Source organism: Nuphar pumila, chromosome 9 (genome assembly GCF_984573655.1).
Source record: "Nuphar pumila chromosome 9, dmNupPumi1.hap1.1, whole genome shotgun sequence".
NCBI classification, from domain to species: Eukaryota; Viridiplantae; Streptophyta; class Magnoliopsida; order Nymphaeales; family Nymphaeaceae; genus Nuphar; species Nuphar pumila.
The window spans coordinates 127,569,763-127,583,637 of NC_143257.1; the positions used below are offsets into that span (position 1 = coordinate 127,569,763).

Sequence of the window (13,875 nt, forward strand, 5' to 3'; positions counted from 1 at the left end):
TAAAAATACACGACATGGATCTGGATCTTCTAGTGAACTAGGTTGGGTTTGGTTCTTATATTATATTTCTAACATGCCCCTCAAACTGTACAGGGGTTAGAAATCACCATGGACAGTTTGCCTTTAAGATGCCAATGTCTAGCGACAGAGTGGCTTTGTAAAAAGATCTGCTACTTGATTTTTTCCCTTAATAAACAAAGGTTGAATCTCTTGACTTTCAATCTTCTCTCGAACAAAGTGTTGATCCAACTCAACGTGTTTCATCTTGCCATGTTAAATAGGATTGGAGGCAATTGCAACTGCACTGCGATTGTCACAAAAGAGTAAGGATTTACTAATAGCCTGATGTAATGCTGTGAGGAGATGTCTAATCCACAAGACCTCTGAGGTGACAACCGATATGGACCTATATTCAGCCTCAATACTTGATCTTGATACTGTACGTTGCTTTCTACTTGCCCAAGAAATAAAATGGTCACGAAGAAAAACTCCATAACCCGTAACTGATCTTCTAGTAGGAGGATCTCCTGCACAGCCGGAATCAGAATAAGCCAATACTGTTAATGCTACATCATCTTATTTGATACATCAATAAATCAAACCATCCATAATAGTACCTTTGATATAGCGTAAAATCCTCTCGGCTGCTTCCATATGACTTTGTTTAGGTGCATCCATGAATTGAGATATTTGATTTACTGCAAAAATCAAATCTGGACGTGTGAACATCAAATATTGCAAGGCACCCACTAGGTTTCTGAACATCCGTGGCTCTTCAAGCTCTAGATCATTAGGAACACCATCCACCAGTTTGGTATTGACTGTGATTGGCGTTGGAACTGGCTTATAGTCCTTCATTCCAAATATGGTGAGTAGATCAAGGGAATATCATGGACTTTTCAGTATAGTCTATCTCTACACCCAGAAAATACCTTAAATCTCTCAAGTCTTTCATATGAAATTTCATGCCAAGAATGCTCTTCAACTCCTCAATACGTGACACATTACTTTCATAATGATAATGTCATCAACATACACTAAAACGATGGTAATATGCACTTGATCATAATGCAAAAATAGTGAGTAATCACTCTGGCTACGTGAGAATCCCAAGGCACAAAGTTTCTTACTAAATGTTTCAAACCAAGCCCTTGATGCTTGCTTTAAACCATATAATGCCTTCTCCAATCCAATCTAAGGACTGTAGAGAATGAATCCGCTTCTGGGTGGATGCTCCATGTAAACTTTCTCATTGAGAATACCATGCAGGAATGCATTCTTTACTTCTAACTGGCTAATCTTCTATCTATTCATGGCTGCAAGAGATAAAACAACACGGATGGTACTCATTCTTACAACTGGGCTAAAAGTCTCATCAAAATCTAAGCCATGCTCTTAGGTGTATCCTTTAGCAACAAGTCACACTTTGTACCTCTTTATGCTGCCATCTGCTTTATACTTTACCTTATATACCCATAGACAACCAACAACATTCTTACCCTTGGGATGTGGGACAACTTCCCAAGTGTTACATTCATGAAGAGCAAAAATCTCTTCGTTTATGGCTTCAATCCAGCGGGAACTTTAGGCAGCTTCATGGTAAGTCTTGGGTTCGGTTTCAGACAGAATGTTTACAGCAAAAAGCTGAAATTTTGCTGAAAAAGAATCATAACACCCACTTTTCTGGAGGATGCCCGGAACGCGCAGACCTCTTAAGCTGATCATGAGTAGTTGATGTTACTATACCACTTGTTGCTACATGATCTGGGGATGATTCTGGCTCTAATAATACAGAAGGCTGCTGCACTTCCTGATTAGATACGAGCTTATCACTTATTCCTTCTCTCTTGACATAAACATGTGGAAAAACTGAAAATTGTCAGGATATTTCTTTGACTAGTTTTGCTGATTGAACGACAATAGTTTAGCTAATTCGAGATCAACACCTATCACCTAACTCTGATCTGATGCAACCGGCTACGTAGCTGGCCAATAAAATTTGTGGCTACTCCCCACAAGTCCTTACCTTCCATATTAGAGAGAGGCATACAATTAATGCAATATACAGTTGTATGAAAAGCTTATCTCCACAAGTCCTTCCTTACCTTTAACTCTGTTAACATAGTCAAAGCAGTTTCTACTATGTGCCTGTGCTTTCTTTCGGCTGTCCTATTTTGTTGTGATGTTTTTGGACAGGATATCTCATGCAAAATACCATTTTCATGTAACATTTTAGTAAAAGCTACTAACATATATTCACCGCCACCATCACTACGGAAACGAAGGATTTTTCAACCAAATTGGGTTTCAACATAGGTCTTGAATCTTTTAAAGGTTTCAAATACCTGATCCTTACTTTTCAAAAAATAGATCCAAGTATATTTTGTGAAGTTATCAATAAAAAGGACATAGTAACAAGAATTAGACATAGACACATACGAAGCAGACCCCCTGACATCGGAATGAATAAACTCAAATGGGAACAAAGCTCTTTTATTAGCAGAATCAAAAGGTAGAGCATGACTCTTACATAAACGACAAGTAGATAATGAAAGAGGAACTTTAGGTATCTTATTCTTCAAAGGAATAAGACCCTTATTACATAAGGTTTGAACAATGCCAAAGTTTGACTTCAGGAGAGATTCCATCAGCTTCAGACACAAGCATGATAGGACTTGTACAGGAACTATGAATTGAACTTGTTAGAGCTTCGAGGATCTCTTTTGTGAGAGGGTCCTTCACAGAAACAGAAAGAGCAGAAAAGACAACATCATATTTTATTTGATTTATCAACTGAGAAACAAAAATCAGATTACGACGGATGTTAGGGACAAGGAAGGTATCAGGTAAATACAGATTACCACGACTAGTAGAAATGATGGTGGTTCCTATATGTGTAATGGGATGATGCTTCCCATCACCTGTAACTATACTACCATGACCATGATAAGGTACAATGTTTGTGAGTTTACCTGAATCGCCTGTGACATGATGTGTTGCCCCCGAGTCAACCAACCATGTATTTTGAGGGGTTCCTTGCACACTTGATGCTGCCGTCCAAGCTTGAATGATATGCCTCAAAGTCTGATGCTGCCCTGTATTTATACCAGAACCATGATGCAGCCCTGTTTGGCTGAATGCTAAGCTGAGAGAATCTATATCACACGGCTGCCCTGGTATAAAGCTATTATAGCCGGCTTGCATGGGATTGTGAACATTAGCTACAGATGTTGGATAGCTGCCTTAAAACAAGGAATTACTTTGATAAGGAGGCTGAATATTTGACCTAGGATTTGTTGAAGGCAGATAAGACCTGAAACGTGCAAGATATGATACGGTTGGCGGCTTAAAATTTGAACATAGCACCAATAGCAGTCTGTACACATGTGGCCCTTCTTACCACACATCTGACATGTGGTATTGAAGTGCTACCCACTCACTGGATTAGGAAGTATGCCTCTTCCTTGGCCTGTGAAACTGCCCCGTCCTCTGCCTCGGCCACCTCTAACTGAATTATTGAAGCCACAACTAGCATTAGTAGCTACCATTACTTCATGATGCATGGACTGATTATCACGCTTCCCAGATATGTTGAACATGGATTCATGTTCAAGAACTGAAGATCTAAGCTCATCAAATGGCGGTCTAGGTTTCTGACTCATGTACATAGCAATAAAAGTATTGTATTTTGAACCTAGACCTCTTAAAGCCTGATTGCATATATCGAGATCCATTAAGGGACTGCCTATTGCTGCCAACTGATCTGCAATGGACTTAATTTTATTTAAGAATTCAGCAACACTTGAATCACCTCTATGCAATGAGCCAAATTTTGTCCTGAGATGATAGATTTTTGGTGTTGATATCTGTTCAAACCATTTGTGGAGAATCTTTCACAAATCACGTGCAGAAACTCCTATAGGGACGTGGAGTAGAACCTCCCGAGACAATGTTGTTGTGATGTACACAACCACAACCTGATCATTCTTTCGCCAGATAGAGTATGCTGGATTCTTTGACGAAGTTGATTTGATAGCTTCACCCTCTTTGGCTTCCACTTGTATCTCAGACACAAATTTAGGAGGAGGAACCTCAGATCCATCAAGATGCTCCATCAGATCATGACTACTGATAAAGGGTATGATTTGCTTTTTTCCAGGTGATAAAATTTGATTCATTTAATTTGTCGGTGACTAGTTGGCTTATGAAGAAAGAATTAATAAGGCTAGAGGAGGCCATGGTAAACAGAATAAGGGGGTTTGACTGGAATCGATTGAATGGACAACAAGGAAGGATCGGTAAGAAAAGAAGGAAACAAAAGGAAGCACAGATAAACGTGATGTCAGCAACAAATTTTTTTTTTTGCTGCAGGTACGATCAGACGAACCAGACCATGAGATGTGGAAGATGCCTTTCCTTTTCCTTTGAAAGTCTTGCCTTTTTTCTAAAGGAAAGGACACTCCTTTTTTGTGTGTGGAACCTGCTCGCTGTTGATTAAAGAAGGACAGCGATTCAGCGAGACAATACAAGAGTTTTTTTTTTTTTGAGAGGAACTTTGCCTTGATGACCCTTTAAAGAAAAACAATAGAGAATATTAAAAAAAAACTTTGGAAGCAAGAAACAAAAACGTTGATTAAAGAACACAATTCTTGATTCTTGATTTCAAGAAAGATTAAAAAAGAGATATTTGAGAAGAAAGAAGTGCTTTCTAGGTTAAAGAAGAGATATTTGAGAATAGGAATTAGAAAGAATAAAGAAGGATTGGGATCGGCAAATCTGAATCTTATCAGCTGTGTCAATCGATCTGCAGGGTCTTACTCTCGCCTGGGCTCTGATACCATGTTAGAACCTGCCTCAGGAATCGTGCCATGTCAATGAGAAAACAAGAAGAATACAAGAGAGGAAAACGATGGATCATGATACCATTAGGTCACGTCCTCTTCTGTATTTATGTTATATCTTCATTATGACAGAAATACCCCTCATAACAATGGTGAGAATATGTTCGATCTGGTTCCATCAAATATCAGTAATTTGGAAAAGCTGACACTATCTTGTCTATAACTTATTTCCAAATAGTAAAGGTAACTACCATCCAGAAGATGCCTAGAATGGTCGACTGATTTGCAACTTGTAGGAACTTTGTCAAACAAAAATGTCAAATTTTGAAACCCAAAAAAGATCAAGATTTAATTTGCAACATCATTCTTATAACTGGTTAGCTCTGATTGTTGTTGGACCTTGCCACAAGACAAGTGGGTCCAAGACTGCCTATGCCAACGAAGCAGCTGCGTCAGTAGAGTTGCAATCCCTTTAACTGAGGATCCTCAGGGTTCAAAACTCATTAAAAAAGGCTAGAAAATTCACTAATATGTACACATCCAAATAAGTGTACATGTAAAAAAAAATTCTCCACAAAATTGATCAACTTGTCCTCCTATTTAGGTTGTCATATCACCAAGACATTAAATTATTCAAAACATCCTTTATTGTTTTATCTACCAGTAAACAAATACATGACTAATGATGACAGATACATAGATAGAACAATACACAGACAGACGGATAAGACAACAAATAATCCAACAGAACAGTACAACAGAAATGCAACTATTTTCAAAGTAAAGATCACAACCTTCTCATAAAGCTTGAAACCATTGCCAACAAGTTGCCTGGCTACAAAGTTTATCAGTGCAGGAGGTACAAATTCTATCTTCATATCCAAGTTTGCAATCGTTCTGCAGCATAAGGAGTTCCGTTAACAAAGATACAAAGAGACAAGAATAAGAAGTACACAAACCACAACTTAATTGGCAGAATGAACTTGTTTGTTCAGTTTTCCAGTATATGTTCAAATTTTAAAGCACACAAGAAACATCATTCATGACTTAGAAGCAACATAAATGGTATTCATATATCATCTTCCTTATGTTGTGGGGCTCAAAGCCTATCCTGTGTTCCCATTCATATGTAAATCATATGCAAAGCTAAGTAAGGTGTACCTGAAGCAATATAAAAGGTGAATAGAGCAGTCAAGGAACTATAAGTCAAAGCTTTCAAAATTCAAACTACACATTCTATAAGCCTTTTTAGTCATTATTTCAACCATTCATTCAGAGGTATGACACTCATGTCAAGTGTTTTTTCTATTCTTTTCACGTGTCATCCTTTATTTCAAGAGGTAGATCTCCAAACCCTAGAATTGGAATCTCCAGCCTGACATTAGCCAATCTAACCTTTAATATATCAACTTCATAGCAATTCAATGGAAAAGATGTGCAACTACTCGAAAATTCTGATGCATCAATATAGGGGGTAGGCTTTTCTTTTTTTTCTCTGAACTAAAATTCACATATGCACTTTATGGTTCAGCAAACAGGGTAATAGAATAAATCATAAGGGCCCACAGTCGTAAAATACATGTGATGACATACATGAAAAAATTGTAAATATTTTCGATGAGCAGAGCAATCAAATTGCCTTCATTGTTAACAAGAGAAATACATTAAAACCTTCCATAAGATGTTACATTTACATAAAATTTCAAATTTGTCGATATCATTTGAAAAGAGAAAATTATTCATCTATGTGCTGAAAAAATTGAAGATAACATGAAAAGAAAATTCCGTATGCATAATGAGATAGCAGGCCAAGATTCTTAGCAATTTTAGATAGCCTATGCTTCTCTAAACATGGTTCACTAATTTCCCAAGTGCAACGGGAAGTAGAACTTACCTAAAGTAGCTTCTTTCTGAGTTCACTTTTTGTATAGCAAAACCTCCTACCAAATCCATTCGCACAGCATCCTTTGGCTCTGGAATTCCATCAGAGTTGAACCCATCTGTCTTCACATTTATGTGTTCTCTGTCGATCTGATTTATAATAGGTTTACAAAAGAAGAACTACTGTGTTACTATCTTGTATAATGACAATATAAAGATCATATGAAGCTAGCCAATGAAAGTTAGGGGGAAAAATGTAAGCTTTACAGTCTTTACCGAATTGAGCAGCACAATAATGAGCCCATCTTCATAATATTCTAGTTCAAAATAGTGCAGAATAACCTCCCTCATTGAAAGTGGCCATGGCACTTTCACCCTTTCTTCCCATGCAGAATACAATTTTACAACTTCAGGAATGAAAACATCGTAAAGTATTACAAAAACTTAAAAGGATGGTAAAACTAACCTCACCAGTGAAAGCTCCTCACCAATACGAATTTTCTTCAAACAGGTAGACAAGGTAACTTTGAATGGTGGAATGGTAATTTGAGGCCACCTGACAAGAAATGGCTTTAATGTCTGGTTTTCTCATATTTATTAACTTTCACTTGTAAAATCACTGAAAATAAAAGCACACATTATTAATTACAATTATTCTCACCATTTGGAGTAGAGGTCTGATTCCCATGAAACACATAAACCTACAAAAATAATGGATAGTCAGCACGTTTGTACATAAAACAACTTTCGAGGAGCCACTGCTAGATTTTCTAACAGCAGTCCTACATGAAATTAGAAATTAGACTTACAAACATCAATAGAATCATTAACATAGCCTTCTGCAAGTAAAGTATGGAATGGAGTGCCTTCTGGACCTTCCCTATACATGACCCGCAGTTGATCATCATCTTGCTTTAACTACAAGAATACAAAAGCATTCAAAATGTTAACATCACTATCACCGATATCGCCGATATTTTGAATATATCGCGATATTATCGGAAATTTCAAGCTTGCCGATAATATCGGGAATATATTGTGATATTTTCAAAATATCGGCAAATAAAAAATATCGCAATACTTTTTATTTTTTTTAAGTTTGCATTTCCTATTTTTTTGTTTCTTTTATATTTTAAAACCTTTAAAACATGTTTCTTTATATTTTTGAAAGAAAAATAATACAAAACTTATTCTTTTCTTAGGTTTTTTGCTGTTATTTATATTTGTTTTCAATTTTTTAAACTCCCAGGATTTTCCCGAGATTTATCAACTTTTGAAAATCTCTCAAAGAAATTACCTTTAACGATACAGGTGAGTATGGTTAACATTCATCTCATGCAAAAACACTAGTTAAATGTTCCAAAAGGTAGAATTTTAACAACTATATGAATGAACATTTATGTGGAAAGCTATATCATGTCAATTAAAGAGCTAACACCAAAATTGATGCATCATGGGCAATCATTTTATCCAAAGCTAGTTTTAATTATTATTTCAAGTTAGTTTTAGTTATTCATGTTCTCTGACAGCTACAAGCAGGTGGTTGTTTCATGCACAATCACACAGAAATATTTACACATGAAAAAGAACAAAAAGGAAGATGAGGGAAATCTTGCACATGCTAGGCGGTCTTTGTTAAGGCCCCTACCTCTGCTTCAAGTTTTTTGTGGTGTCACCACAGCAGAAGAAAAAGGGTAAGAAAGAGAGAACCTTGTTCTATCTTGAAACACTAATATTCTAGAGGGACACATTCTCGTTCTTTGAAGAAAACTTTGTTCTTGTCATGGTGATCAGGAAGACCTAAATGTAAACGTAATCCATGAGAAATGGGAGTAAGGTCCCTGCCCATGGAAATAGACAACATCACCAGGTTAATCAATGGGTTTACAAGTGCTAATACCAACTGTACATGCAGATAAGTGTAGAGTACAAGTATGCATATTTTCTCAACATGTGTAGGGTTTCACTATGACCATGAGCTCCAATTGAAAGCTTTATCCACCATCAGCGAACTCCCTGCTTATTTCTTCCCGGTCAGGCAGGCTTGTACGACAACTAATTTGCAATGGAGAGAGAGATATCCTTGATAGTCACTATAAATAATAACAGGATTACAGCCTGCTATATGCTGTAGGAAACAGTATTGCTCAACTGCAGTCCGTCACTTCTTGGCTTTCAGGATAGCAGTTCCAGTATGAATAGATGAACAATACAGTGCATGGATTCAGAAACATATACATGAACGTGCTGTGCATTATCATTTTTTAAGAGTACATTTTAATAATTAATGTTGTATCTGTGACTACGTTACTTGTGTGTACTGTGTAGCTTTGTTTTATTATGACAAATCAGCCACAGTGCATAATATCTTAATCTTTTAGGCTAATAATATTCAGATCAGTTGGACATTGGATAGCAGCTGGCAATAAAAGAAGTATTCTTTTCTTTCACATTTGGCACACTGACTTCAGATCCAACAAGATTATGGAAAATAAACAAGAAGTACTATTTATATTTTTTTGCAGTTCTCCTCTGTCTAGTACAAGCAAAACATATTGAACTCAGCAAAAATATAAGGTTTGCCTATGATTCCAGCCCAGTTCTTGAGCTACATAATGGTTCCAGAACAACTTTTACTAGCATCTCTGTGTCCAGATCAGCTGAATCAGTCTATCTGGATTTAATCAATAATCACCAATACGAATTTTGCATGTATGCATGTGTGTGTGTGTTCAGGGATTTCCATCAATCATTACATTTATCATGATTTACATGCCAGAATCACACACACTCACACAGACATAACAGCAAAATCACAGTGAAAAATAAGAAAATTTGAGCTAATAGTTAACTAATTATGAATCAACATTTTGAAAAAGAAGCTACAAGAAGTCCAGAACACACCTTCCAATCATTTCGTGACATTGATTGATCCTTGAATGCCTCAGTTTCATTTCGTGGAACACTTCTCAGCATCTCAAGAAAATTCCACACCTTGATGGTGTGTTTTTCTACAACATTTTCTAGATCACCTGCACAAAGTGAAAATCATGAAAAATGTTCCACTCTTGAAAATAAACTAAAAAAATTAACTTTGTAATTTTCACATATGCACCATAATCAATGTGATGGAAACTTGAGGAAATATACGTCTTTCAATGGTAGTAATTTTCTATAATTTGTAAAGTAATTTTCAACAGAAAATAGATTGCTTTTTATTAAATGCACAGTTGCACAGAAATAGGGAAATGGAATTTATGATGCTATGGTGGAGAAAATACATGTAATTCACAAAGTGGTAAAGTAAGAAGAGTATACACGTGCATGTTTAGTAGGATCATAAACAAATAAGAGGTTATTTTTGTGCATAAGTGGTGGCAAAAATAGAGAAACCAAGATGGCTTATGTGGGTTAGATGCAAATGTTAGAGAGTTGAATTGAAGTTTGAACAAGTACATTAGAAGATGCATGGTAATAAACCAGTATAAGGGAAAACTAAGAAGTGTTGTATGAGATGGTTTGGGGCACATTTCAGAGGTCCAGAACAGTACAGTAAGAGGAGAAAATGACATAGGTTGAAGCACCCATGAAAAAGGGAGAAGGCATTACAACTTCAGAGGTGATAGTGTTTCTACAACTTGTTTTTCATAATTGGAAGAACCCTCAACATCTGGTGCCTAAAAGATGATTTGTTTTTAATATGATTTGTTTTTTATCCATTGCCTAAAAGATGACAGGGAAACATTCAAAGAGAAAGGCAAAGAAAAGGTAAAGTCCGTTATGGAGTAAATTTTGATTTCCTTCCATATGTTGAGAAGGATCATAAATTTATCACAAGGTGAGACCTGTGAATTCCAAAAAGATTAATTCTTAGACTATTGTAAGTCGCATTCATGTTTACACTGAGGCTTGTAATAATAAGACAAGTTACGGTGAACTCAAAGATTTCACCCATTCTCTCCCATGAAATGGCATCTCAAGAAGTTTCATAATGATCATGGCCAAAAACAGATTCAAACTTGGAGAAACGTGTGGGCAGAAAACTGCTTTGACTAATTTCTAAAGGCAAGTACCATCATGAGTAGATTGAAGTTCATAGGAATGGTCATGGAGGTATAACAGTAAATACACTGTATTTTACAATTGATCAAGTTGGTTATCAGAAATCCCTGATAGATGCTTTCTTCCTAAGCTCAGCATGCTCACTGGATTTTTATCACCTAGGTCAGACTTCCAGCGTCCAGATATCTGTCATCATATTAAGCTTTAGAGGATTGAACTGGTATGATTGGTGAAGCCTGCTGGAAATGCTAATTGACATTCAGTTTCACTTCTTTCATTTCTACAGTGAAATTTGGTTTGACAATTAAAGATGTAAATTCGTCTAGTAATAATTCAAGCACATGTTATATATAAAGGCAGGTGCACATCCAGTTGGCTTCATTTGAAAATCTGATCTATTGAACGAAGTTATTTCAGCTTCTTAAAACTGAACCCATATTCTGAGATTCCAAATTTTTGCACCTAGAAGGATACTGCTGATGCCAGGTAAATTAGCTTAACTCTACTTGTAATAATAATGGCAACTAAATGATGCTGAAATTATGATAAAGGAAAAACAGCAAAAACTGAATAGCCCGCCCTGTTATGTATTTTAGGCAATACACAGTTGCTTCGTGTGTGTATCCCTTCTCTCTATTTTTGACATGCATGGACGAAAGTATTAAGTGCTTAATGGTTCCATGGCCAGCATCTGCTCTTGGTGCAGCATCCTGAGCAGATTCTTGGGTAAGCACCCGAGAACAACAACTTTGTTGTCAGCTATCTTCTCTCGAGAAAAAATGGATTTGGAAGTGCCAAATCATCTAGGACTTCCATTAGTTCAGAAATTTCAAACAAACACTATTAGGTTGCTTTTCCTTCTACCCCTCCAACTGCAGACCTAATTTGGGCTGATCCAACCAGATCAATTTGGTCTTGATTTTGATGACCATGGGACGGTTTTGACAGGAGCTGCACGTGAGCAAATCATGAGAGATGCAGAGGAATAAGTATACGTGACAAGGCAGATTGGGAAATTAGGATAACAATATGTGTCATACATTGTCCACAAACAAGAGGACCGACATCTCTTTGTTTGTTTGGGATCATGGATTGCCTGAGCCTGTTTTGGAAAAAAAATGTACACGCGTGAAACAGAGGATGCAGAGAAATGCTCAGGCGTGTAATGAGAGGCAGCACGAAGGCTTACTTGTATTTGGTTCTTGCCCGCCACAATAAGATCAATGTTTGAGAGATGTAATTCTCGTCATTGGAAGAAGAATAAAAGATACGCTGTGAGCTCGTGAGATTGTCCTATGATTTATAAGATACAGAGCATATAACCATTTTTCTGTATCAGACGATTCCTCTACAAATCATCAAAAAATTTATATTTACAGGCTTGCTCTCATATTGAATTAGTTTCAGATAGAGAATATACACAAAAGTAAGACCAAAATAAACAAATCATACGGGACACGACAATGGATTCGCGTTTCCATACAGCTGAGATTCCGGGAGAAGGTCAGAATTTACAGGAACTACCGACATCTTGCTTGCACCATTATTAAGGAAAAATAATCTAGAGGAAAAGAAATCAATAGAAATGGAGCCACCAACCTTCAAATTCGCCAGAGGACGACCGCAGGATTTGACTCCTGACGAGAGCTCTAACCGAGTCCTTGTTGGTAAGATTAGACGACGCCAACGTGTTATCCAACCTCTGCCTGTATTCGATGGCCTTCTCCTTCTTTGCCATTTTAGCAGCTCCTTCAGATTTATCACCTCACCTCATGCTTTATATTTGTAGCATAACGAGTCTCCTCCTCCTCCTGAACTACAACTATGGACGTGTTTGAGACGATGGGAATTCAATGCTACGATAACCGACGTCTGTTAACAGGGTATGGACACTGCAAAAGTGAAATGGGTATCACCCACTTTTCATAGATTTGGAAAAACAAGGTGTGCCCACACGGAGAAAGGGTTGGCTCTCTTTTCATCTGCAGAGAGAGAGAGAGAGAGAGAGAGAGAGTTTGACTTGTATCAGCAAGAGGATCATGCATAATTCATGACCGCCACCCTCCTCCCACAGTAAAAGAAACCATCTGTAGTTTCGTACTTCCTACTAAAGAAGATATGAATAAAATATGTGAAGAAAGAAAAGAAATTATTACCCGTTTTGTATGGCGAAGTCGCCAGTGGTGCGTAGAACTCGTCAATTTTAAACCTTCATTCTGGTCACTACTGACCCATGAATAGGTGCTAAGAAGAGCCAAATTGGAAAGATTGCCCACAATGTCCTCACCGAGTTCAAAGCGAAGATTGACGACTTGAGAGAGAAAAGAAGCATCAGTGCTTAGGGGATCACGTTTGCTTGTTTTGGGAACCAGGGTACCTGAACACAGCTACCGCGCAATATTGAATTATGACATTAGAAAATGACACCAGTTTTCCTTTTTGGTATCAGCCAGTTCATGTTTTTATATGGAAAAAACATCTTTGAACAAGCAAATATACCGAACTGTGCCCAAGAGTCACAGACCAGGCCATGGGCAAACTGAATCTAGGTCAGTTGAGTCGAAGCCCTAATAAGGGCCGTGATTGACATTCTTTACCAGCACTTGAACACAGCATGGTAAATTGTAAGCAAATCATTGGTTTTTCTTTAACCTATTGAAGAATTCAAACTTGGATAGGCATGAGACCCGTGTTTTCCAAGAGTGGATCAACAACCATTAAATTGTAGCTATGGAAAAGGACAAGCATGTGAAGGGGACAAGTAGGGAGAGTGTGTCCACATGAGGGAGGGTTCCTCCAAGCATAGGTGGGTGGCAGAAGGGGGGAATCCAGTTCCTTGCATGACCAAATTTGTGTGTCATAATGGAAAAGGAAGGGGCGTCGCCTAAATCAAGGAAAGCCCCGCCCTCCCAACAACCACTAGACTACGACTGTTCCAGTAGTCTCTATTGATTGGGAAAGAGCTAAAAGCAAGAGCTTCCAACCTGACCTACCACACGCTATCGAAATGCTCCCCCGAGCCACTCCTCGGGGATAGATTCTAGGCATTCACTAGAAAATGAAAGTTGCGATGGGGGCACTTTTGTTGTGG

The 13,875-nt window shown here is 37.5% G+C and overlaps 1 protein-coding gene across 4 annotated transcripts in view; it reads right to left on the bottom strand.

Annotated features, from left to right (window-relative positions):
- The window catches only part of LOC149829401 (uncharacterized), a 33,633-nt gene extending 20,658 nt beyond the window's left edge, over positions 1 to 12,975 (bottom strand). For 2 of the 4 annotated variants that reach the window (XR_016434452.1, XM_090018098.1), the window contains exons 1-9: positions 12,941 to 12,975; positions 12,384 to 12,766; positions 9,627 to 9,754; positions 7,532 to 7,640; positions 7,384 to 7,423; positions 7,189 to 7,278; positions 6,999 to 7,098; positions 6,736 to 6,872; positions 5,636 to 5,738 (exon numbers count right to left, since the gene is read on the bottom strand). Coding sequence is in view for 3 of the 4 variants with exons in the window: in XM_090018098.1 (XP_089874224.1) it covers positions 5,636 to 5,738; positions 6,736 to 6,872; positions 6,999 to 7,098; positions 7,189 to 7,278; positions 7,384 to 7,423; positions 7,532 to 7,640; positions 9,627 to 9,754; positions 12,384 to 12,522 (846 nt within the window). In the remaining variant the exon portion in view is untranslated. Of the gene's footprint in view, positions 1 to 5,635; positions 5,739 to 6,735; positions 6,873 to 6,998; positions 7,099 to 7,188; positions 7,279 to 7,383; positions 7,424 to 7,531; positions 7,641 to 9,626; positions 9,755 to 12,383; positions 12,767 to 12,940 lie in introns of those variants that run through there. The other 2 variants (XM_090018097.1, XM_090018096.1) reach the window with 2 other exon arrangements.
- Between the last annotated feature and the right edge of the window lie 900 nt (positions 12,976 to 13,875).